At 39.9% G+C, this 23,315-nt stretch overlaps 2 protein-coding genes across 3 annotated transcripts in view; one reads left to right on the top strand and one right to left on the bottom strand.

The window, feature by feature from the left end:
• The window catches only part of poc1a (POC1 centriolar protein A), a 55,018-nt gene extending 39,629 nt beyond the window's left edge, over positions 1 to 15,389 (bottom strand). Inside the window, exons 1-6 of one of the 2 annotated variants that reach the window (XM_085456873.1) lie at positions 14,978 to 15,389; positions 10,267 to 10,351; positions 9,987 to 10,158; positions 9,595 to 9,774; positions 8,354 to 8,461; positions 7,050 to 7,165 (exon numbers count right to left, since the gene is read on the bottom strand). In XM_085456873.1, the coding sequence (XP_085312999.1) occupies positions 7,050 to 7,165; positions 8,354 to 8,461; positions 9,595 to 9,774; positions 9,987 to 10,158; positions 10,267 to 10,351; positions 14,978 to 14,992 (676 nt within the window). In that variant the 5' untranslated portion in view covers positions 14,993 to 15,389. Of the gene's footprint in view, positions 1 to 7,049; positions 7,166 to 8,353; positions 8,462 to 9,594; positions 9,775 to 9,986; positions 10,159 to 10,266; positions 10,352 to 12,655; positions 12,721 to 14,977 lie in introns of those variants that run through there. The other variant, XM_085456874.1, reaches the window with a different exon arrangement.
• b9d2 (B9 domain containing 2) lies at positions 12,829 to 13,515 on the top strand. Its single transcript, XM_085456875.1, has one exon. The coding sequence runs from the start codon at positions 12,831 to 12,833 to the stop codon at positions 13,356 to 13,358; it is 528 nt and encodes a 175-aa protein (XP_085313001.1). The 5' UTR covers positions 12,829 to 12,830; the 3' UTR covers positions 13,359 to 13,515.
• Positions 15,390 to 23,315: the final 7,926 nt, after the last annotated feature.

Here is a 23,315-nt window from a genome sequence, read left to right as displayed (position 1 = left end):
GTGTCGTTTGGTCTTGCTTCCCGTGAGCTAGCCAGGGAGCACAGCCGTTTATTGACATCTGCAGAAGAACACTGCCGCTAGCTAACTGCTCAGCGCGGCAACCGCACAGCAACAACAACAACACACAGGGCGCCCTCTGACCCCGGAAGGACACACCGTCGCAGCGAGAGGGCGTCACCCGTCACTATGGCAACATAAACAAAACATAACTGTACAAACAGAACCCCGCACAGCCCTGACCCGCTATAATATGCTGCTGAGAATATAGCCCAGAAGGAGCGTATAGTATAGCTTTTATTTTGGAAAGAGACATTTCTCTGTAATAAACTCTCTTTTCCAAAGATGAGTGATTCCTCAATCAGATACAGGTGTTACCGCGCCAGATCCGCGGCCCTGAACCGTAGTAAGGAAACCTCTGGCAGTTACTTGAAGGTTCCGTAACTGATTCGTAGCCGGCAACAGCTTACTATACAGGTCAACTCCGCTAGCAAAAAGATCGAAGGAGGCGTAGGAAACTGCTTCACCGAACTTTTATTTCTTCTCTAAGGCACGAACACCGCGTACAGTGGGCTGAAACAGTTTGCTCACAGCCGCCGACACAACTCTGGCTGTCGAGGGAGTTATTATATTCCTTTTATTTCTTTTCTTTTCATCTCTTCTGTAGCTAACCGTTACTTTTTCCCCTTCTCCGCTCTCTCTCTTCACACACACACCAGGCAGTCCCGCTACACACATCCCGAATACATTTCCCATCAGGCTTCACCCTTAAAGGGCCATGCCTGTAACATAGGGCTTGCAAAATCGCTAGCCCGACGTCCCGAGGCTAGCGATTTTTCCAGTCGGGCTACCAAAATCTATCTCTGCCCTGCCCGTCGGGCTATTGTAGGAAGGAAAAATATATGTCAATGCTTTTGCATTCTTTCGGAAATGTAGCTGGGTAATTATGTCATCGGCATCGGTGAGCCACTGTCAATATGTGACATATTGAAATCGCGTTTGAATTTGTGCTTGTTATTTGCTTTCACTTTGCAAATGTCCAGGTGCGTTCTTTTAGCGCACCGGCCAGTCACGACCGGCGGGGGAAAAGTCACTCGGGTCAGAACATGGGGTGCCACCATCATCCCACTTCTGACACCAATGTGGCGAGCTCAGACAACGAGGAGATGGAGGTGTCGTTTGGTCTTGCTTCCGTGAGCTAGCCAGGGAGCACAGCCGTTTATTGACATCTGCAGAAGAACACTGCCGCTAGCTAACTGCTCAGCGCGGCAACCGCACAGCAACAACAACAACACACAGGGCGCCCTCTGACCCCGGAAGGACACACCGTCGCAGCGAGAGGGCGTCACCCGTCACTATGGCAACATAAACAAAACATAACTGTACAAACAGAACCCCGCACAGCCCTGACCCGCTATAATATGCTGCTGAGAATATAGCCCAGAAGGAGCGTATAGTATAGCTTTTATTTTGGAAAGAGCCATTTCTCTGTAATAAACTCTCTTTTCCAAAGATGAGTGATTCCTCAATCAGATACAGGTGTTACCGCGCCAGATCCGCGGCCCTGAACCGTAGTAAGGAAACCTCTGGCAGTTACTTGAAGGTTCCGTAACTGATTCGTAGCCGGCAACAGCTTACTATACAGGTCAACTCCGCTAGCAAAAAGATCGAAGGAGGCGTAGGAAACTGCTTCACCGAACTTTATTTCTTCTCTAAGGCACGAACACCGCGTACAGTGGGCTGAAACAGTTTACTCACAGCCGCCGACACAACTCTGGCTGTCGAGGGAGTTATTATATTCCTTTTATTTCTTTTCTTTTCATCTCTTCTGTAGCTAACCGTTACTTTTTCCCCTTCTCCGCTCTCTCTCTTCACACACACACACCAGGCAGTCCCGCTACACACATCCCGAATACATTTCCCATCAGGCTTCACCCTTAAAGGGCCATGCCTGTAACATAGGGCTTGCAAAATCGCTAGCCCGACGTCCCGAGGCTAGCGATTTTTCCAGTCGGGCTACCAAAATCTATCTCTGCCCTGCCCGTCGGGCTATTGTAGGAAGGAAAAATATATGTCAATGCTTTTGCATTCTTTCGGAAATGTAGCTGGGTAATTATGTCATCGGCATCGGTGAGCCACTGTCAATATGTGACATATTGAAATCGCGTTTGAATTTGCGCTTGTTATTTGCTTTCACTTTGCAAATGTCCAGGTGCGTTCTTTTAGCGCACCGGCCAGTCACGACCGGCGGGGGAAAAGTCACTCGGGTCAGAACATGGGGTGCCACCATCATCCCACTTCTGACACCAATGTGGCGAGCTCAGACAACGAGGAGATGGAGGTGTCGTTTGGTCTTGCTTCCCGTGAGCTAGCCAGGGAGCACAGCCGTTTATTGACATCTGCAGAAGAACACTGCCGCTAGCTAACTGCTCAGCGCGGCAACCGCACAGCAACAACAACACACAGAGCGCCCTCTGACCTCGGAAGGACACACCGTCGCAGCGAGAGGGCGTCACCCGTCACTATGGCAACATAAACAAAACATAACTGTACAAACAGAACCCCGAACAGCCCTGACCCGCTATGCTGCTGAGAATATAGCCCAGAAGAAGCGTATAGTATAGCTTTTATTTTGGAAAGAGCCATTTCTCTGTAATAAACTCTCTTTTCCAAAGATGAGTGATTCCTCAATCAGATACAGGGCTTGCAAAATCGCTAGCCCGACGTCCTGGGGCTAGCGATTTTTCCAGTCGGGCTACCAAAATCTATCTCTGCCCTGCCCGTCCGGCTATTGTAGGAAGGAAAAATATATGTCAATGCTTTTGCATTCTTTCGGAAATGTAGCTGGGTAATTATGTCATTGGCATCGGTGAGCCACTGTCAATATGTGACATATTGAAATCGCGTTTGAATTTGCACTTGTTTTTTTGCTTTCACTTTGCAATCGTGCGAACTGTGTATAGAGAGCGACAGCACTGATTGGTGAGTGATGATAATTTGCGCACCAATTCCTCTGACATCGTCTTATCAATCGTTAGCTTACTATGCAAACATGACAAGTGAAATCTCCCGCAGCAAGCTTAAACATGTGAGAGGTTGATCGCGCAGAGAATCGCTGACCGTTATGTGTGTGTGTGTAAAAGCAGCAGGATGTATATTTTAGTTCTGCTGAGCCAAATAAGACAGGTCAGGGTGAAGAAGTGACAGCCAAAGAAAAGCTTACCACAAAACGGAAAAGTTATGACAAATCAGACTATAAGGCAAAAAGAAAGTGCAGCTTTATGGTTTCATGGACAAAAGAATTTCTGTGGCTGCAATATGATGAGCTATATAACCGGGGCTGCACATAAGTGGTCCGCAGGTGCGCATTCGCTGTCAAAATAAAAACAAAAAAAAACGCGCACAAGATATGAAGTTGCAACGCGTGTTTGCATACATAAGATTTTCTGGAGGAGGACAGACATTTGTTTAAAACTCTTAAAGATGTCGAAGAAGCTCCTTTAAGCAATTACTTTGGTGTTCCTCTACCTCCAAAGAAATGTCAGAAGGAGTCCGAACCACAAAAGAAGCGCGTATTCTCGGAAAAGTGGTTGCAGGGGGTGAGCTGGCTTCAAACAAATGATGAACGCACAGAGATGTGGTGCGGAATGTGCCGTGAAAATCCCACTCTAGCGGACAAAAACAGTGCTTTTTATATGGACGCAAACGCGCGTTGCAACTTCTTATCTGGTGCGCGTCTTTTATTTTGACAGCGAATGCGCACATGCGGACCACTTATGTGCACCCGTGTAAATAACATAATGTTCTGCCGGGTGTGTTGTTGGTTTTCTCTCGATTTCTGAGTCGACAAGTGCCTTTGTTACTGGGACCAGTCATTTTAAGAAAGGCCCCCATTAGAACCCATGAGAAATGCAAGAAACGCATTATTGCTCAGTCTGCAATATCTTTCCCAGAACAAACACCAATTGCAAATAACATACTAAAAATAAACCTGAAAAATCTGTTTAGAACAGCGTACTATGTTGCAAAGAGTGAACTACCACTGGCAAAATTTAGCCGTCTTTGCAAACTTCAAAAAGCAAATGGCCTAGATCTTGGTTCCACTTGCCTCTCACCCGTGACTTCAGCGGAAATTTCAAATTCAGGATCTGACACAGACTGATTCATGTCCTACACAGTTCTTACAAGTTCATAGAAATTTCTGTTCAATTAGAACCAAGTATTTGAGTTGATGATTGTAATTTTTATACAATGTTGTAATTTGTTTTTCAACAATGTTTTGATTAATGTTTTGTTTCCTTTACAATATTATACTTTAATGTATAATATTGTAAAGGAAACAAAACAGGAAACAAAACATCAATCAAAAAATTGCTCTCTTTTTTTATTCGGGCTACTTACATTTATTTTGGGCTACCAAAAACTGAAGAGTCCCTGCCCGAAGGGCTACCAGGGATTTTGAAATATTGAGAGCCCTGAGATATATTTATTTTTTTAATTACTTTTGTTTCAGCAACATTAAATTTAAAAACTGTACTTTTGAGTTAAAATATATATTTATAATTTTAATAAATGACAAATTAAAAAGGCATGAACATTTTTTTGTATCGAAAAAATATCGAACCGTGACACCAAAGTATCGAACCGAACCGTGAATTTTGTGTATCGTTGCACCCCTAATAATAATAATAATATATATATATTCTACTATAATTCTACTTCAAAAGTGAGCAAATTTGACTGTTAGGTCGGTGTTTTTGCTACTTTACATCTGTCATGATGAATGTGTCAGAATCACAGACAGCAAGAAAAAGAAGAAGAGAAAGACAAGGCTTGCGTGCAGGCGGTCTTCAGTGCAGTACTGATAAAGAGGGTCAGTGCTGACTGATGTTCAGCAAAAAAAAAAAATAATAATAATATAATAATATAACCCCAAGCGCGCACCATCGTTCCTATTCATCTGGCCTTCTCTGCTCTAATGGGCATGTTGGTGGCGGGTGGATGGATGACTGGTTCTTGTCAGATCAAATCTTTGGGGCTGAGTAGCTAACACTATACAGGACTATTCCAGGAAGTAGACTGGTCACTGAGAAGGCAAGGTGATCTCACCAAATGTCAACACACCAGCAAATGAAAACGTTAAATTATTCAATATTACTTCAACAACCTTGAATACAGAGCCATTAAATATTTGGCATTTATGCTTAAAAATTGCTTTTATGATTATGACAACTTAATTGTTTATTTATTCTCTTCAAATAATATAAATGAGCAATATTTACTAGTTTACTTGGACTCTGATGCATTTATGAGATTTCAATTATATATACATTATAAAGAAGAACAGGTGACACCCTTTAGTGACCAGCTGCTGTCCAAATAAGAGATAAATAAATGACTGAACAGATTAAGATACATCACAACTGCCAGATACAAAATACAATGAGATTACATGCCTGCTCATACTTAATCCTTCATATTTTATACGTTTATTGATTCGTTTTTTCTAGCTATAGCTTTACAGGAAGTCACATGCTCAGTTAATGAAATAATATATTTATTTTTAGATTTATTTTTGGCATTTTTGCCTTTATTATACAGCAACAGTCAGAGGGAGAGAGAAAGAGAGGATGACAATTGCAGTAGGGACTCAGCTTGCGCTCAACAGATGAGCTACAGGAGCGCCCCCCCTCCCCGATTCAGATGTTTTAAAGCAACACAAGCACAGCTTTGAGCTGTGAAAATGAGAAATTCTTGCTTAAAGGCACTTTTACCTCAAAGGACTAAATTAGCTGCCATTGAAGTGTAGTGCTGCTGCACATCACACTGCTGCAAATCCTGCTTAACTGAGAACGGCTTAACACCAGCTTTTTATTACCACACACTAATACATCAAGTTGCCTTAAGAACAAAGAACTAATCGTGACCTCCCTAGACTTAAACAATCCCGCCATACATGAATCAGCAGCTGACAAATTAGCAAGCAATAGGTCCCTCTCCTGGCTTACAGAGGCTACAACACACTTGCAGGCATCCTGATACCACAAGCTGGGAAAAGATGCTGAATAGCTATGAAAGAGCACAGAGCAGTGGGTGTTTGTATAGTATGGCTCTGCCTCATGGAAACAAACCAGTTCAATAAATTACCAAATAATGTGCACAGATGGTTAACATAAATATACCAATGTGCCACTGCCACTTGCTATGTTACTGCTATTGATTTTGGCTTATTCATACAAACCCCTAAACAATTTTTCATTAAAGGTTTTCTAATCAGGACCAAAAACTATTCATTAATCATTTGATGTCTAAAAACATTATTCAGTCCCATGTGTGTCTAACACTAGCCACTCCCATTTTTACACTTTAAGTTAGCAAAATGACAAAATAACTCCAGTATGGAAAGTAGGGCCAGAAAAAAAATGAAAGAGGAGGAGGAGAAGCTTCTATCTTCATACCAAATCTCCTCAGACATATGTAATTATCCATTATTAGACCTAACAACTGAAATCCATTTAAGGGAGGCAATTAGAGCAACCAGCCTGAATGCAAGACTGATAAAAAGTCATCAACATTAAGTTTAATGAATATGCAAAAGATCAATAACATTCCTTGCCATTAATATAAATTTCCCTGTGTGCGATTTCAGTAATTTCTCTTTAACATAATGATTCAAAGGTACTTTGGCTGTACTGCAATTTCTGAGAGCAGATGTCTAAACTTTGGCCAAAAGTACCATACATTAAAACAAACAAAAACTGTGGCTTTTGTTGTTTCTATGGGACTGACTCAGCATATGATGAACTGGTGTTTCAGAATAAAGCTCTATATAAGGCATCAGGAGTGACTAAACTGAGAGTGATAAAGCATTCAGTGATTCTTTAAATATTTAAGTATGTCTTTAGAATTGATGTGGTTGTGACTAATTAATGAAAATAACTGTGTTGCTATGAAGCTAAAAAATGTCACACTTGAGTGTAAACTCTGGTTTCACTCCTTAAAAAGACCAGAAAGAACGATTACGGTTTTAAATATTATCGATGTGTCTTTACCTTGGTAGTGCTGTAGCATCTTATGTGATCTGATGTCCCACACCTTGACAGAGTTGTCAGTACTAGCTGCAGCAATACATGTTCCACTGGGATGAAAGTCCACATAGTTTGCATAACTTTTGAGAAGAGAAAAAAAAACAAAGTAAGGCAAAGTAAAGGAGAAACAGTGATTTAAAAGATTTGAAATCCTGGAATAACCCAGAAGGTCAATTCAAACAACACAAAAGCTTTAGTCATTGGTGGAAAGGGTTAATGATTTAAGGTTTATAGTGAGAAAGTTAACTATTTTAAAACACTTTAAGACACATGAAGGCTTTTGTGAAATTTCTTATTCTAAATGTTGGGAACTTAAAAAAATATATACAGCTTTCTCTGGACCCTTTTTCCCCCAATTTCATTTTTTTATCTTATGCAGTGGCATACAGCACCAAAATAAATTAAGCTGTGATTGGGATGTCTCCATTCCTGTTCACCTTAAACTGCTTAGACTTTCAGTACAACTGTGGGTCATGACACCTATAGAAATACTCTGATGATTGGATTCTCTGAGGAGCACTAGCAGATGATTTTGTTGAGAGGTCGAGAAAAAAAACGATAGATGGTGGTTGACCTGAGTCTATCGTGGGACAGGATGTTGATGCTAATCCTGACCACCCTCTGCATCACTTCCTACAGGCAGGCATAAAGTTTATTCTCTAACAGACTCTGCTGCCACAAGGATACAGGAAGTCTTTTATACCTCATGCCATCATCCTCTATAACAATGCTTTTTACTTGGAAGAGAGGCATTTTACATTAATGGTATTATTATCTCTAGTGTTTCAGCTGCTGTAAGAAACGATATGGGATAAAGTGTAGCTCATCTTATTATCATCTCAACACAATAAGCTAAAACTACAGAAAAGAAAGGAGCTCAGTATGTCAGACTCTAAATAAAACACAATAAAGTTAAAAAGAAGTAAGAAGAAAGATGTAAAACAGGATATTAAATGTATCAAAGACTCACACAGCCAATGTCTCATTAAAGTGTTTCAGTATAACAGACTGCACAATGTACAAGGGAATAGGGCACATGTGTAATGACTGAACAGGTGTTCAGTGCCTTCGTCATAAACATTTGAACAGGATAACAAATGGTTAGGGGATTGATTCTGTCAGATTTTTTCCAGCATTTACTGCCGTTGCATCAGTACACTTGTAAGGATTTTTTCTGACCTTACCAGAACACCAGCAGAAAACTGACAAAAATAAATAAATACTCCTAGCTCCTCCTATTCATCATTCAGGTGCTCGCAAGTGCTCACCCTGCATGTTCATAGAAAGAATGAATGCACTCTCTGCTGTTTTTGTCCCACAGCTTTATGGTCTTATCATCACTGGATGACACAATCAAGCGATCGTCTGGAGAAAACCTGCAATAATAATATAAAAAAATAAATGTAAATGATTAATGCTCAATCTGTATAAAATATGTTCAAAAATGCATGGTGTAATGGAAAAGGTCAGCTATACACCAGGCATCAGGAATAAAATTATGACCACCTGCCTAATACAATACAATACAATACGATTTTTTTTATATAGCACATTTAAAACTAGGGGGTACATCAAAGTGCTTCACAGTAAGGAATAAACAGTAAATGATTACACTGAACTGTAAGTCATTAAAACAAGCTAAAATAGAGAACAAACAAAAGCAAGTAAGTAGAGATAGAGAGAAATCATGATTATCCAGAGAAATGAGTAGCGAGCAATTAACGAGCAGTGAGAATTAGTGAGTTGGAAAAGCCAGGTCGAATAGGTACGTTTTCAAGTGTGCTTTAAAAGATTGAATGGAGTCAGAGGGATGAACAGTAGCAGGAAGACTATTCCAGAGGTTTGGTGCTACAGAGGCAAAGGCACGATCACCCCTAGTCTTCAGACGGTGCCTGGGCTGGGCCAGAGGTAACTGACCAGATGATCGTAAAGAACAGCCGGGAGTATAGAGACTGAGGAGGTCGGTGACTATCAAACACCATAATCTCAGTTTTCTTCTCATTTAAAATGAGAGAATTGGCAGACAGCCACTCTGTGACCTCTTTCAAGCAGTCAGACAAACGATTCAATGAAGGTGGCAGGTCAAAAGATAATTGGAAATAGATTTAATAATGTGTTGGTCCCCCCTTTTGCTGCCAAAACAGGCCAGGCCTATTGAGCCATGGACTCCATCACACCTTTGAAGGTGTGCTATGGTATCTGGCACCAATATGTTAGCAACAGAACCTTTAATTCTTGTAAGATGCAAGGTTAGGCCATTTATGGAACTTATTGTCCAGTACATCCACCAGATATTGGATTGGATTGGGATCTGGGGAAGATGAAACTTCCTTTTTTTGGATTATTATTGTTAGATACTGACCAGGAACAGCCCAAAAAAGATGCATTTTGGAAATGATCAGTGTAATTCTCTTTATCTGTCAAAGGTCATAATGTGATGCCTGAAGTGTAAATCTATCAAAATGTCCTAATATGATGCATTGTATCGTGTTAAATGTGTGTCTCATACTTGGCACAGCGGACCCAGTTGATGTGCTGGTTGAGAGAGAAGAGGAACTTTTGCCTGTGTGTTGTCCACACTTTAATTGTCTTGTCATCAGAGGCCGTGACCAGAGTCTGTCCGTCACCAGAAAAGTTAACACTGCGCACAGTGGCAGTGTGAGCCCTGAATACTGTTGACTCAGCCTTCCTGTATGGACACAAGACATTACTTAAGTTTAAAACAAACAAGCAAAACCCAGAAGGTGTTCAGCAATGTGTGTCTTCCTCCATGCTGGCAGAAGGAGACAAACAATATTCAGTAGTTGCTGCTCTTTATGAGTCACCATCATTGTCCTCTGTAGTAAATCTGTGGTGGAATAAAGAACAGAAAAGACAGAAAGATTTTACTTTAACACCTACATGCTTGGCACCCAAAGACGTACAGTCTTGTCTCTGGAGGCAGAGGCCACCAGATGGCCTGATGGGGAAAAGTGGACGGAAAGGACGGCGTCTTTGTGTCCATCAAAACGATACGCTCGCATCTGAGGTTTCATGTTCCAGATCATCACACAGGAATCCATGGAGCCTGTGGCTAGGAGAGGATGAAGCACAGGTGTGAGTGAGAACATCATGTATTTCCAAAAAGGAAAAGACAAAGGCAACAGCAAACAGTTACATCTGAAGGCAAACAGATCATTACCAATTTGTTTCATGTTGCAGCTGAAGTCCACACTTGTTACGGTGTCCCTGTGACCCTTGAAATGTCTTTCTAGGGTTGGATCAGACTATGGGAGCAAACAGAGAGTCATGTCAAAATGTTAAAATGTCCTCATGACTACAAAAGCTACAATAATAAGCAATAAGTTAGACATCTGGGAAACAGAAAATTTGGTACTATTTACTAAGAGCTTATCACTGAAGAAGTGCTATTTCTTCCTCATCACGACTATGTGGGTGTATGATGTGACTAAAACTGGCCTGGAAACATGAGCAAAGAACCCCATAGTTATGATTTGTAGCTAAAATAATGAGGTCCTCTGATTTTGCGCAGTTATTCTTTTTTTACTCTCTTAAGTCTGTGGGAAAATAACACAGAGTAAGTTTCTAACTCTCCATAAAATCGCTAACAGCATCCCAACTACACACGTAAGGTTTAGAATACACAAGGCACTTCTATGACACCAAAGTAAAGTATGGGTTCTCTCAATTAATGCTCTTTCAGCTTTTGATTTTTCAGACATGTCACACCAAACAAAAAAAGAAAGAAAGAAAGAAAGAAAGAAAGAAAGAAAGATTAATAAAAATACACTGTTTTGGTTTTAGGCTCCTAGAACAGGTTCACGGTCACGACTTAGTATGACACGTGAATGGAAACAAGTCTGTGTTTATGTTAGTAGTAACACTTGTGCTGCTAGTCAAAATGTTTACTGTGAAAGGCACCCACTGTGTGTGATACATCTCATTGCAAAACCCATGGCCAATAATATGTTACCATGGCTGCCTCTGCTATTCTGGGAAAGTTTTCAACAAGATTTTACAAGAAACAGCTGTCGACAAATATGTACACAAAAGCATGCAAACCGATGTTACACCACATTCTGAGGCTCAGCATATTAAGTGACCGAATTGATGCGTTTTGGGGTCATTGAGGTCATTGAAACGTCATGCTAGCCCTCCTCACCTCAACCCTCATCTTCTGAACGGAAGTCACCGCTCTAATACGTGAAAATGTGCATAAACATGCTTATTTATTCCAGATATCATTGTAGTTACTTATTATTATCATTAGCATTTCAAGGCAGTTAATAACAAGCCAGCCAAACAAGAACAGCTGGTTACAACCTAACATTATACCAGCCAGTGTTAGGCTTGAGTGTCTTAAAAATCACAGTTTCCCTTTGATAAACAGTTTGATTACATTCTCATAGTTTAATGTCTGTGAAGGTTCTCAGTCATCCAGGTCATCGTAGTCAAAGGAGCTTGCAAAGAAAAGCGTCTGGACTTCTTTCAGTTGCTTGAAGACGTTTCACCTCTCATCTGAGAAGCTTCTTCAGTTCTAAGGTCAAATGGTGGAGAGTCCCAGATATAAACCTAGTGGGAGTTATATCTATATCATAGTTTAATCACTATCTCAGTCTAACAATGTTCAATCCATTTCAAAGAACGTTTCACTAATGCCAGCAAGATCCTTGCGAGAAATACACTAACTTGTATATCAGCTAGATAAAAACAAAAATTATATGTAACAATTTTGTACAGAAATGCAACTAAAACTATATTCTGTAAGTGGTAAAGGCAAATTACCACTCAAGAAAGTTTTCAAATAAATGAAATAAAATGTTCCTAGGAGTACAATGTGATCTAAAAGTAGCAAGTTTAAATTTATTTAATTTCTTCATATCTGGTTCATTTATATGACAATGTGTCGAATATGTTTAGGCTAAAGTTAAAACTAATTATGCCTAAACAACTATTCCAAAGTTCAATACCTCTTTTTACAAATGTGCAGTCACATTTCACACTACTCCCAACCTTGGGTTTTTCATAAAATATCATTTGTATTTCTCATTTAAAATATAAAATAAAATACTGTATACATAAACCTTTTATATACTGTAAAAGGTCCTCCACGGAGTATAAGACTGTTTTTTCAGTGTAGTAGTGAACTGTGGAGTCTGAGCGCAGTACAGCCGCGTACTGGCGCTGTTTCACAGTGTAATTGTTCACAGACTCCAAACGCCGATTAAACTTCAGAGAAATTGAGCAATAAAGTCAATTCTTCGTCACGAGTTAATTAAAAAGTATTAATATGAAGAGGTGTTTTATGTCTTCGACGAACGGACTTTTGTAAACAATGCATGAAAGACAGAAACAACTCGGTCCATTAGGACAAATTTAACTCTGAGTTAAACCTGTAAGGGTGTAGTTCCAAATTCGTGACACAACCGCGTTTTCACCACACACGTTTATTATAGCTCAGGAATAATTCTGGCAATATTATAATTGGTGAAAATTAATTATTCACTAATGACAAACAATTTTATAAAGGTGAAGCTTAGGGTTTTCATAATGTTGGACGGCATTCGTACCGGAAGTGGTGCCTGCGAGGTCTAACTCAGGGGATTTGTCGAAAATCACGGTAGGCGGTTACCAAGGAGACGTTTAGCCGTTAGTTTAGCTAGCCGCTAAGCTAGCCGTTAACATCGGAGAGACAAAACAGGACTTTCCGTGCCACATTTTCTTGTCAAAGTGAACCAGTGTGGCATGGCAGAGCTGCACATTATAGGGCAGATCATTGGTGCAAGTGGTTTCCCGGAAAAGACTTTGTTTTGCAAATGGGGAATTCATACGGGAGAAGCATGGCGGCTTTTATCCGGGCTGAAGGAGGGTCAGACCCAGGTGGATAGCCCCCAAATCGGAGACATAGCGTACTGGAGCCACCCGATCGATCTGCACTACGCGACCAAAGGGCTGCAAGGCTGGCCGAAGATTCACCTAGAGGTGTGGCATCAAGATTCTTTCGGACGGTGCCAACTCTATGGTTATGGTTTCTGCCACGTCCCTTCTAGTCCGGGACATCACCGAATAAGCTGTGCGACCTGGAGGCCCGTGGGCTCCTGGCAAGAACGGCTGGCGCAAATGTTCGTCGGCGGAGGTCCCCAGCTCCTCAGCCCTGACCTGATCTACAGCGGGGCGGACAGATACAGACTGCACACCGAAGCCATGGGGACTGTGGAGCTGGAGCTGGGCATCATCACGAGACACTTTGACAAATATGGTGTCGAGTGTTGAGATTTTGAAATGGCAGAAAGACAGAAAGTAGAAACAGTTATAGATCATATTTGAGTCACTTGCTTTTAGTAGAATTCTGTACTATTTTTTTTTCTAAACTGCACTTTTTTTTTTACAAACATCTATATGTAAATAAAGAAAATATTCTCTTACTGAAGTTGGTTTCTTGCTGATTTGTATTTTTTAATAGAAAACTGACTCTTATTAGCGATATTCCCTGTAATCATGCCTCATTTAATGCTGTTTTCTTAAATGCATCTTTATATTATATTATGTAAACCCACATTTACTTTTTATTTGGGATTTTAAGTTGTACGACTAACAGGATCGTTACTTGAATTAAGTTAAATGTCATTAATAACCTGCTACAAATTAGGAGTGGGGGCAAATACTGATACTGAAATCTATCATTTTGGTTCCACGTGTGATCCATTCACTGGCAGCAAATATTGTTTATCAAAAGATGTAGGAGTTCCCTGCTAGTCTGGCACACTTAACTACTTTTTAAGAAAATTATAAAGTGAGTTATCTTACTTCATATTAACAATAACAACCTCACAAGGAAAGAACGGGAAAGACTTTTAAAGAGTATATTTTTTCCCTTCAGTTACCAGATACTGTGGTGTATGGTGCATGACTGTATTGCACAGAATATATATTGTCATAGTGTCTTATGAGTTACTCTTGGAGTTCATCAAAGAGAGGTTTTGACCAACCTTTCTTGAAAATGAGGTTTCGTTTATGCAAACTTAAAATAAGCTTGTTTTCTTCTTTGTTTGTCACTGGTTACAAGCATCTCTGAATGCACAACTTGTTGAGCCTTGAAGCACATAGGCATACTCAGATCTTAATCGAAAAGAGCACCTTTGGGATGTGGTGGAGCACGAGATTCTCATCATGGATGTGCAGCCGAAAAGTCTGCAGCAACTGCCTGAAGCGATCATGTCAATATGGACCAAAACCGCAGCTTCACATAAAGAATTAAGGCAGGTCTCAAGGCAAAAAGGCTGCTCAACCCAGCACTTGCGAGGTGCACCTAATAAAGTGGACGGTGAGTGTATGGTGGCATAAATTACTCTATCGTTTCTTTTTCTTATAACTTCAATATACTGTAATTACCGTACACAGAATATCAGATTGTTGGCATATTAATTGCTTGTTAGTCACTTTGTCGGCAAAATGATGCATTTAATCTGCAAAGGCAATTTAGATCATGACAAATGAGTGAAACGATACCATTAAACTTTCACAAATGTATCATTTACATAACATATGTGGCTGTCATGACTGCACAGGGCGGTTGTTACATTAGTATAAATGTATATATTACATTGGACACTCAGCAGACTGAGTAATGAGTCACTTTGCTACGACTTCACAGACATTTAATCCAGACTAAGAGTAAAATTACCCTGATTTATAATCTGCTCTCGCTCTAAATAAAGCTAAAACAAGCAGCAAAAAGAAAGGGGTCCATATCAAATAAAAAAATATATGATGTATTGTAATAAATCTACAGATATATCGACCTTTAACTCTTAACCAATAAGCCACATTGTGGAAACCACAAATAAGAAACGAACTTCATCTCAGTGGCTCAAGCAGCAAGTTAAACTCACCAGCGCAGATGTCATTTTTGTTGATATCGGAGGCGAAATCCTGATGGAAGCGACTTGTTTACGTTCGTAGCTGTCCAAGCTAAATGTTACCGTGCTTTCCTCCGTTATTAGGACGAATGGGGTGCAAGATATCGCCTCTTTAGCTCGGTGTCCGGCTAACGCTAGCTAACAGTTAGCTCTTAGTTGCTGACAACAACAAAGTTCAGTTTACGCGCCGCGATTGGGCGCTGAGCAGCTGGTCGCCGCTCTTAAAGGGGCAGTCATCCCTTTAGCAAAGTTTCTGTCGAAACTGTCATTTTACTATTAACGTCAAAGTATTTAAACGATATGAAATATAGTCAAATAAAGTCCACACAGGTTTTACAAAATTATTCATGTGATGCTGTTCCATTAGGATACGTTACGCGGTAAATTCAATATCAGGCCGTTTGTAGTAACTCATAATTGCCACCAGGTGTCAGCAGAGGTACACTAGACAGAGTTGTAAATCAGCTTTATGCAGCTAAGTACATGAAGGCCTGTAACCAAGGCCTAACGTGGGTTTTGCTGTCGCCTGCTTGTGCATATAAAGTCTTAACCCTGGAGAACCCATGGGGTCATATTTGACCCCATGGGTTCTCCAGGGTTAAAATATGATCCATTTTCACTCAAGAATATGATATGTGAAGGCTGATGAAAAATAACTGCATTTTACTTTGGGACTGATCAGTCTAAACATGAGCCGCTCTACCTGACCCAAACACAGTATTTGTGTTTGGGTCAGGTAGAAAATGTAGAAAAAGATAATCTCGGAAGTATTTAACAGAAATAATGACTATGGATATAACTAATTTCTGAGAATCCTCAGAAAAATGGACCTGAAGAAGGAGCTGCTGACCGTCTTCTACCGCTGCTCCATTGAAAGTGTGCTGACATATTGCATCGGTGTGTGGTTCTCCAGCTGCACCACAGCACACAGAAAGGCACTCCAGAGGGTCATCAACATGGCCCAAAAAATCATTGGACATCCTCTTCCCTCCCTGAAGGACCTGTACAGCACTCGCTGTCTCAAGAGGGCACGCAGCATCCTACGGGACTGCACACACCCAGGACACCGGGTGTTTAAGCTGCTGCCGTCTGGCAGGAGGTTCAGGCTGCTGAGGTCCCGAACAAATAGACTCAAGGACAGCTTTTACAACAGGGCAATAGCCCTGATCAATGTAAATAGCTGACCTGACTGGATACCTCCCTGGACTTTTTAGGGGGAGGTAACAATGTTTAAAACAATAACAATAATATTTATATTTATAACAAGGTGCAATAATAATTAATGTGCAATAATAACAGTGTGCAATACACATACACTTATTCTTCTTTTTTATACTAAGTTAATATACTGTGTTGTGTTGTTTGTTACGTTGTGATGTGTCATATCGTGTCGTGTTGTGTTATATGTAGTGCCGACGTAGGACAGTTTTTCCAATTTCATTGTACTACTGTACTATGTATGACTGTGCAATGACAATAAAGAGTTATCTTATCTTATCTTATCTTATCTTATCTTATCTTATCTTATCTTATCTTAATGAATTTAAATGTGACCAGGGACCTGGAGTCTGTGGGAATAGCCAATGAGACGTGGTAAGCCACTCAAGGCCTGTGTCACCTAACATTTGATGGTCAAAATGAGCTAATAACAGTGAGTAAACCTGCTCTGTGAATCACAGCTACTGACGTACAGCAAACTTGTTACCATAACAAAGATTAGAGATACATTCCTGAGAACAGGTCAGATCATGATGTCATTTTAGCAGAAGTAATACAGGAAGTTAAACATTCAAATAACAGTAAGCACAGGATGCAAATATTTAGAATGGAGTGATGGAGTAAAAATCCAACACATAAACTAAAACTGAAGGATAATTTATTTAAGACTTATTCTTCTCTGCTCACCTATTCAATGTGTACATAAACTCATTCTTCAACTAAATCCCCACCCATGGTCTTTTTCAACCATAAGGTTGGTCACCTTGTAGCCAGTCATTTATACCACAAATACCAGTAATGCAATAACAAATATCACCACATAGTCATTCAGCATTACGAGCTATAATTATGTTATTGTCGCATTACTTTTAGAGTATGAGGTCATGTTTCTTTTTTCCCTATTCTTTAAAGCAAACTCACGGCAAGGCAGTGCAATCTGCTGCACACTCTAGAGACACTTGTTTAAAAATTGTAATAAAATGATTTATCTATCCACACTTCTTTCCAGAACTTGCTAAAATAGTTCAAATGTAAGGCATCTCATGAAGCTGCAGCAGGGTTACTGTAAGAGAGAGGGGCGCAGCACTCAAAAAATGAGAAACTACGAGAGATGTGAAGCAGCGAAAAGCAAAGATGGTGGTAGAAGTACAAGAAAGTCCAGGAAGCGGGGAAAAAAGATTTTAAACAAATTATTTTGGGGTAATGTCAGCAAAAATATAAAAATCTTTACAAGTTATGACTATATATGTTTACATATATGTATATTTAAGACAGTGAGCATTGAAATTATTTTTTAAAAATGCTTTCATCTTCTCTGCTTATTTAATTTGGCAGAGTTTTACACAGAGATATCCTTCCTGATGGAACACAGAAGGAGGTTACACTGAACACTAAAATTAAAGTAAAATGACTACAGCAGACTACAGTAGAAGCCAGCACTGGTTCCTATCAGTTTTAAGGCTTTAATTCATTTAATTCAATCAACAAAGAACAGTTTGTCTTTGCCGCTGCCCTCATATATTTAGTTACAGTAAACTAAACAAAGACACACCCACAGGTTTACTGTCTGTAGATAAGTACTTACAGTAATACTACACTACACTTTAACAATGCCTTCTCGAGCTAAAGCATTCTCATGCAATGTAATTCATCGCTGTTAATAGCTTATAAATCAGTTAATAGCTTATGTATCATATGGGAACAGCACTGATTACATCACCTTGTAAAATCCTAAAGATTCCAGTAGGTGATGACTTTGATGAGAAGGAAGGAGGAAGAGAAACAGAAAAACAATCTGAAATTCTTCTCACTGCAGCTAGACACTTAAACTCAGCACAGTTTACTTGCTCCTGCGTGATACAGAGAATCATGCAGCACGTTTACAGGGCAGTAAATATTCATACGTCTATCTGAAAACTGAGCATCTTATCAGTGTATGTGTGCACTGTTTACGGGTAGTAGGATGTAGCTGCAACGAATAATCAGAGCTTTGTCTACAGAAACAGTTTCCTTTTCAGTGCAGCGGGAGGATGTTTTTCATGGTGTGTGTTTTATCTCATGGGGTTCTTGACTCCTGTTTCGAATGGGCCTTTTTGTCAAACACAGAGCCTTTTGATGCGCAGTGAGAGAGGAAGCTGTGGGGACCGTAGCATGGGGCAACAGCTGGCTTAACACAGGCAAAGTTTCAACAGGTCCAGCGCTTTACATTTGCACACCGTGTGTTATGTGTTACACAACTGAGAGACACGTGGCCTTAGACTTCAAAATGACAAGTTCACCTTTGCGCCAGAGTTCATCTGGATAGGCTGGCAATTACATAGCTATTCAGATATTTTATTTCTAAAGATTTATTTATTTAAATTTTTTTTTTAAACTATGGGTTGATTTTTCAGTGCATGAAATATTTTGATTCGATTAGCTGTTAAACTTTAAGTTGGGGCATGGGCTTATGTACCCTGCAAATATAAAACCCATATATCCTTAACTCGACTAATGTGAGCTCTCAGTATGTAGCAGTCCTGTTGACAAAGTCAATAATTTGTATATTAATGAATGTTAACGAATGTATTAACATTTTGAAATAATTAGTATTTTAAATATCGTAAAGGCAGTTAAAGTCATCAAAACCACTGAGACTAAAATTACAATATGACAGCATAGACGGATGTATTATTTCCTTAACTGAAGTTCCTCTTTCCTTGGTATTCTATTCATCAAAAACATGACATTATCATATCATATTCCCTGGAAACTGAGATGTGATGGTGTTCATTTTTCTACCAGTAACAGATATGTCAACAATATGTCTCACAACTGTTTATCTTGTCGATAGGTGACAGCATATTAGGTGAAGCATGTGGTCAAAAGTGTCCTAAAATGCACTATGAACCTCGTAGGTTATGGAAACTGGCTTCTTTTGGAAGAAAGCCCCAGATCTATCATGTCTGACAGCTCTTATAAAACACATATGGTATTTTCAAACAATGCATTGCTTGCAGCAGCCAAGCATTCCTCAACATAATTTGTCATTAGGTGTTGAAAGGCATGCATTAAGCCTGAAAGCTTAACATCCGAGAAGAGAAAATTTTTCTTCTTTGTTTATTAGCTTTTGGGCAAACACAACAATGTAAGACTAGTTGGCTGGTTTATTTATAGCCACCAACCTGAAACAACGATAAACCTCGTGAATGAGGAAATGTGAAGACTGGTAAATCCACTCAACTTTTTACGATTGCTACACTGGTCTGCACCATTGTGCTGGTGTCTGTCACAACATGGTTTCACTCGCCAGTGAAATGCAAAACAGAAACTGCAATTAAAAAAACAAACATTCTCTCTAGACATAAAGTAGATGAGATAAAGACTGTAAGTATTTAACGGTGGTTGGAGGGTCAAAATTTCTCTTTAAAAATGATAATTTAAAACAGACTTTTTTAGTTCGAGCGCTGTGTACTTTATAGATAAGGCTGCAGATTGCTTGTTACCTTTGCTTGCACTGAGAGAATTGATTGCCCTAAAGGCAATGAAGCTGGTTGTGTCATTATGCCATGCTTTGGAGTTGCTGCCAACAGTGTTCAGGGTTTATTCAGAGCAGAGGACATTCGAGCACTCTCTGTCTTATTATATGCTGTGCAGTTACACCTGTGCCATGAGTGCTGTCAGCAGCAAACCTCTAGTGCAGTGATCTAAACGGTGTTTCCATGTTTTTGTATTTGACTTCAGAGCAGCAAGTTTAGTATATCAGCTCTGAGAATCTTCCGTGACCAATACAACCACACTGGCTGACTTATTACAAATGCTGGTTGACAAATGGGAACCCATCCCACAGCAGTGTGTGTTACCAAGCTGATGACCAACATGACCGGTGGTCTTATACTATTGGCCTTAACATGATGTTGAGGCCCCTGTTTGTTAAATGAATAAAGTGTTAAATTGCCAATATGTTCTATTTCTTCAGACTTCAATCATCCAATCCAATAAACGACACCAAACAGGAATCAGTAGGAGAATATGCTGTTTGGCAAGATTTGGCAAGTTTTTCATGGCCACAACCCAGATGCTCAAGTCTGCTGCTCGACCCACAAATGCAGTTTTCTGGCACCATTTAAAGGGAGATAAACAGAGTTTCCAGTAGTATAAGATTTATTGCCAGGAAGTGTCGTTACAACAAAGAAACAATCAACCAAAGACACATTTCCTTGCTGTCTCTGTTATGTTTGTTTAAATTAATAAGGAAATGTCCACAATTTTTATTCACACATGTGGTACGATGCAGCCTTAGACATTTGTCGATTTATTTGAAAAAGACTACTGTGTAAAACATACTGGTTTGTATACATTTTATTTATTCTATTTATTCTATTTTATTTTTTTATTTTAAAACGATCAAAAACTGTGTATAAAAGAAATCTGACAGGAGAACCCTTGATTTAATAGTGCTATCTCGCCTCAGCATTGTACAGACAGATAGCAGCTGTATGTGGCATCCATACAATTAGATTACAATTAGATTCAATATCATCCTAAGTGAGCAGGTTCAAAGGTTCACAGTAAAAAAAAAAAGATTGTGAATGTAGAAAGTGAACGATTTGATAGCTCATGTTGTCATTTTTATCTCTGTGTTAAAGCTATATTTCATTTTGCAAGTACTAAAGTTTTTCCTCTTTTGTGCAGATTCTACTTGCAGAGGACTTTGAACTCAAACAATCACAATGCGTTTTAGGAGAGCTTCAATAATAAGTAATTCTTTTGAATAACAAAGTGTCTTCTGAGAAGTTTAGCAGGAAGAATAGCCTCGCCTTTGTGATGGCTTAAAAGAATTCAGGAAATTCACTCGATTATTTTCCCAAATGACTTCCTTGTTGTTTTATGCTTGTTAACCCTCTCAAGGCAGGTGTTGCCGATTTGCAACAGTTAAAAACTAACAACCTGATTACCCCACATACATATTTTATGAGGTTTTTTATACTCAGAAGTACCACTGAAGGACTTGGTTGTGCATTAGCAACAAAAAGTTTAATTTGAGCCTGAGAGGGTTAAACCGGACAGTGCCAAATGAGCGACAGTAATGAGGATTACTGTCCACACAGATGCAACACCCTAATAGATCATTCAGGAAATGATTCACAGTGGCACAAATTAAAAAAAATAAAAACATGGGTTGAGGCTCAGGGTCTTTTTAAAAATTTTACCTGCATAGTATAGCAGCTAGTTGGTGGCATGGAGAAGCACAGACAGGGTGTGGAACAAAGTCAAGCCAGGAAGTTGCCGCCTTTTCATGAAAGCTTAAAATCTGAGAAGAGAAAATTTTGCTTCTTTGTTTATTAGCTTTTGGGCAAACACAACAATGTAAGACTAGTTGGCTGGTTTATTTATAGCCACCAACCTGAAACAACGATAAACCTCGTGAATGAGGAAATGTGAAGACTGGTAAATCCACTCAACTTTTTACGATTGCTACACTGGTCTGCACCATTGTGCTGGTGTCTGTCACAACATGGTTTCACTCGCCAGTGAAATGCAAAACAGAAACTGCAATTAAAAAAAAAACATTCTCTCTAGACATAAAGTAGATGAGATAAAGACTGTAAGTATTTAACGGTGGTTGGAGGGTCAAAATTTCTCTTTAAAAATGATAATTTAAAACAGACTTTTTTAGTTCGAGCGCTGTGTACTTTATAGATAAGGCTGCAGATTGCTTGTTACCTTTGCTTGCACTGAGAGAATTGATTGCCCTAAAGGCAATGAAGCTGGTTGTGTCATTATGCCATGCTTAGGGCGATTGTGGCTCAAGAGTTGGGAGTTCGCCTTGTAATCGGAAGGTTGCCGGTTCGAGCCCCGGCTTGGACAGTCTCGGTCGTTGTGTCCTTGGGCAAGACACTTCACCCGTTGCCTACTGGTGGTGGTCAGAGGGCCTGGTGGCGCCAGTGTCCGGCAGCCTCGCCTCTGTCAGTGCACCCCAGGGTGGCTGTGGCTACAATGTAGCTTGCTATCGCCAGTGTGTGAATGTGTGTGTGAATGGGTGGATGACTGGATATGTAAAGCGCTTTGGGGTCCTTAGGGACTAGTAAAGCGCTATATAAATACAGGCCATTTACCATTTACCATCCTTTGGAGTTGCTGCCAACAGTGTTCAGGGTTTATTCAGAGCAGAGGACATTCGAGCACTCTCCGTCTTATTATATGCTGTGCAGTTACACCTGTGCCATGAGTGCTGTCAGCAGCAAACCTCTAGTGCAGTGATCTAAACGGTGTTTCCATGTTTTTGTATTTGACTTCAGAGCAGCAAGTTTAGTATATCAGCTCTGAGAATCTTCAGAATCAGAATCAGAAACTTTATTGTCATTGTCATGAGAACAACGAAATTAAGAATGGTCCCCGATCATTGCATCATCCCTAGCAATATCAAAATATAAATAAAACAATAAAATTCAATAAATAAAATAGATAGAATACTTAAAATACTAATAAGATATAACAGTAAAACATTCACATACATTCCCACACACATGCTTCAGACCGTGCATAGATTAACACAAGAGTGGCGTGATGGACATTTTTTTTGTAGTATTCAGATGTGTTATTGCAGTTGGATAACAGCTGTGTTTGAGTCTATTAGTCCTTGCTCTGATTGCCCTGTACCGTCTGCCTGAGGGCAACAGTTCGAACAGGGAGTGGCCAGGATGTGAGGTGTCTTTTATGATGTTTTGGGCCTTTTTAAAACAGTGGGCGTTGTGTAGAACTTCCAGTGTGGGGAGAGGGCAGCCAGTGATCTTTTGGGCGGTGTTAATGATCCCTTGGAGTGCTTTCCTCTGAGCCCCTGTGCAGCTAGTGTACCAGATGCATATGCAGTAAGTTAGAACACTCTCAATGGTGGCTCTGTAGAAGGACACCAGCAGTCTCTGTGTGATGTTATTCTTCCTGAGAATTCTCAGGAAGTACAGTCTTCCGTGACCAATACAACCACACTGGCTGACTTATTACAAATGCTGGTTGACAAATGGGAACCCATCCCACAGCAGTGTGTGTTACCAAGCTGGTGATAGCTAGTATAAGATTTATTGCCAGGAAGTGTCATTACAACAAAGAAACA

The sequence above is a fragment of the Copadichromis virginalis genome, linkage group LG5 (assembly GCF_057382275.1).
Source record: "Copadichromis virginalis isolate Kocher_CV1m ecotype Utaka linkage group LG5, C_Virginalis_male_GT1.1, whole genome shotgun sequence".
Lineage (NCBI taxonomy): Eukaryota > Metazoa > Chordata > Actinopteri > Cichliformes > Cichlidae > Copadichromis > Copadichromis virginalis.
This window is presented reverse-complemented; position numbering and strand designations above follow the sequence as displayed.

Excerpts from the sequence above, each read along its gene's own strand:
- b9d2 (XM_085456875.1), top strand. The coding sequence starts at position 12,831 with ATGGCAGAGCTGCACATTATAGGGCAGATCATTGGTGCAAGTGGTTTC.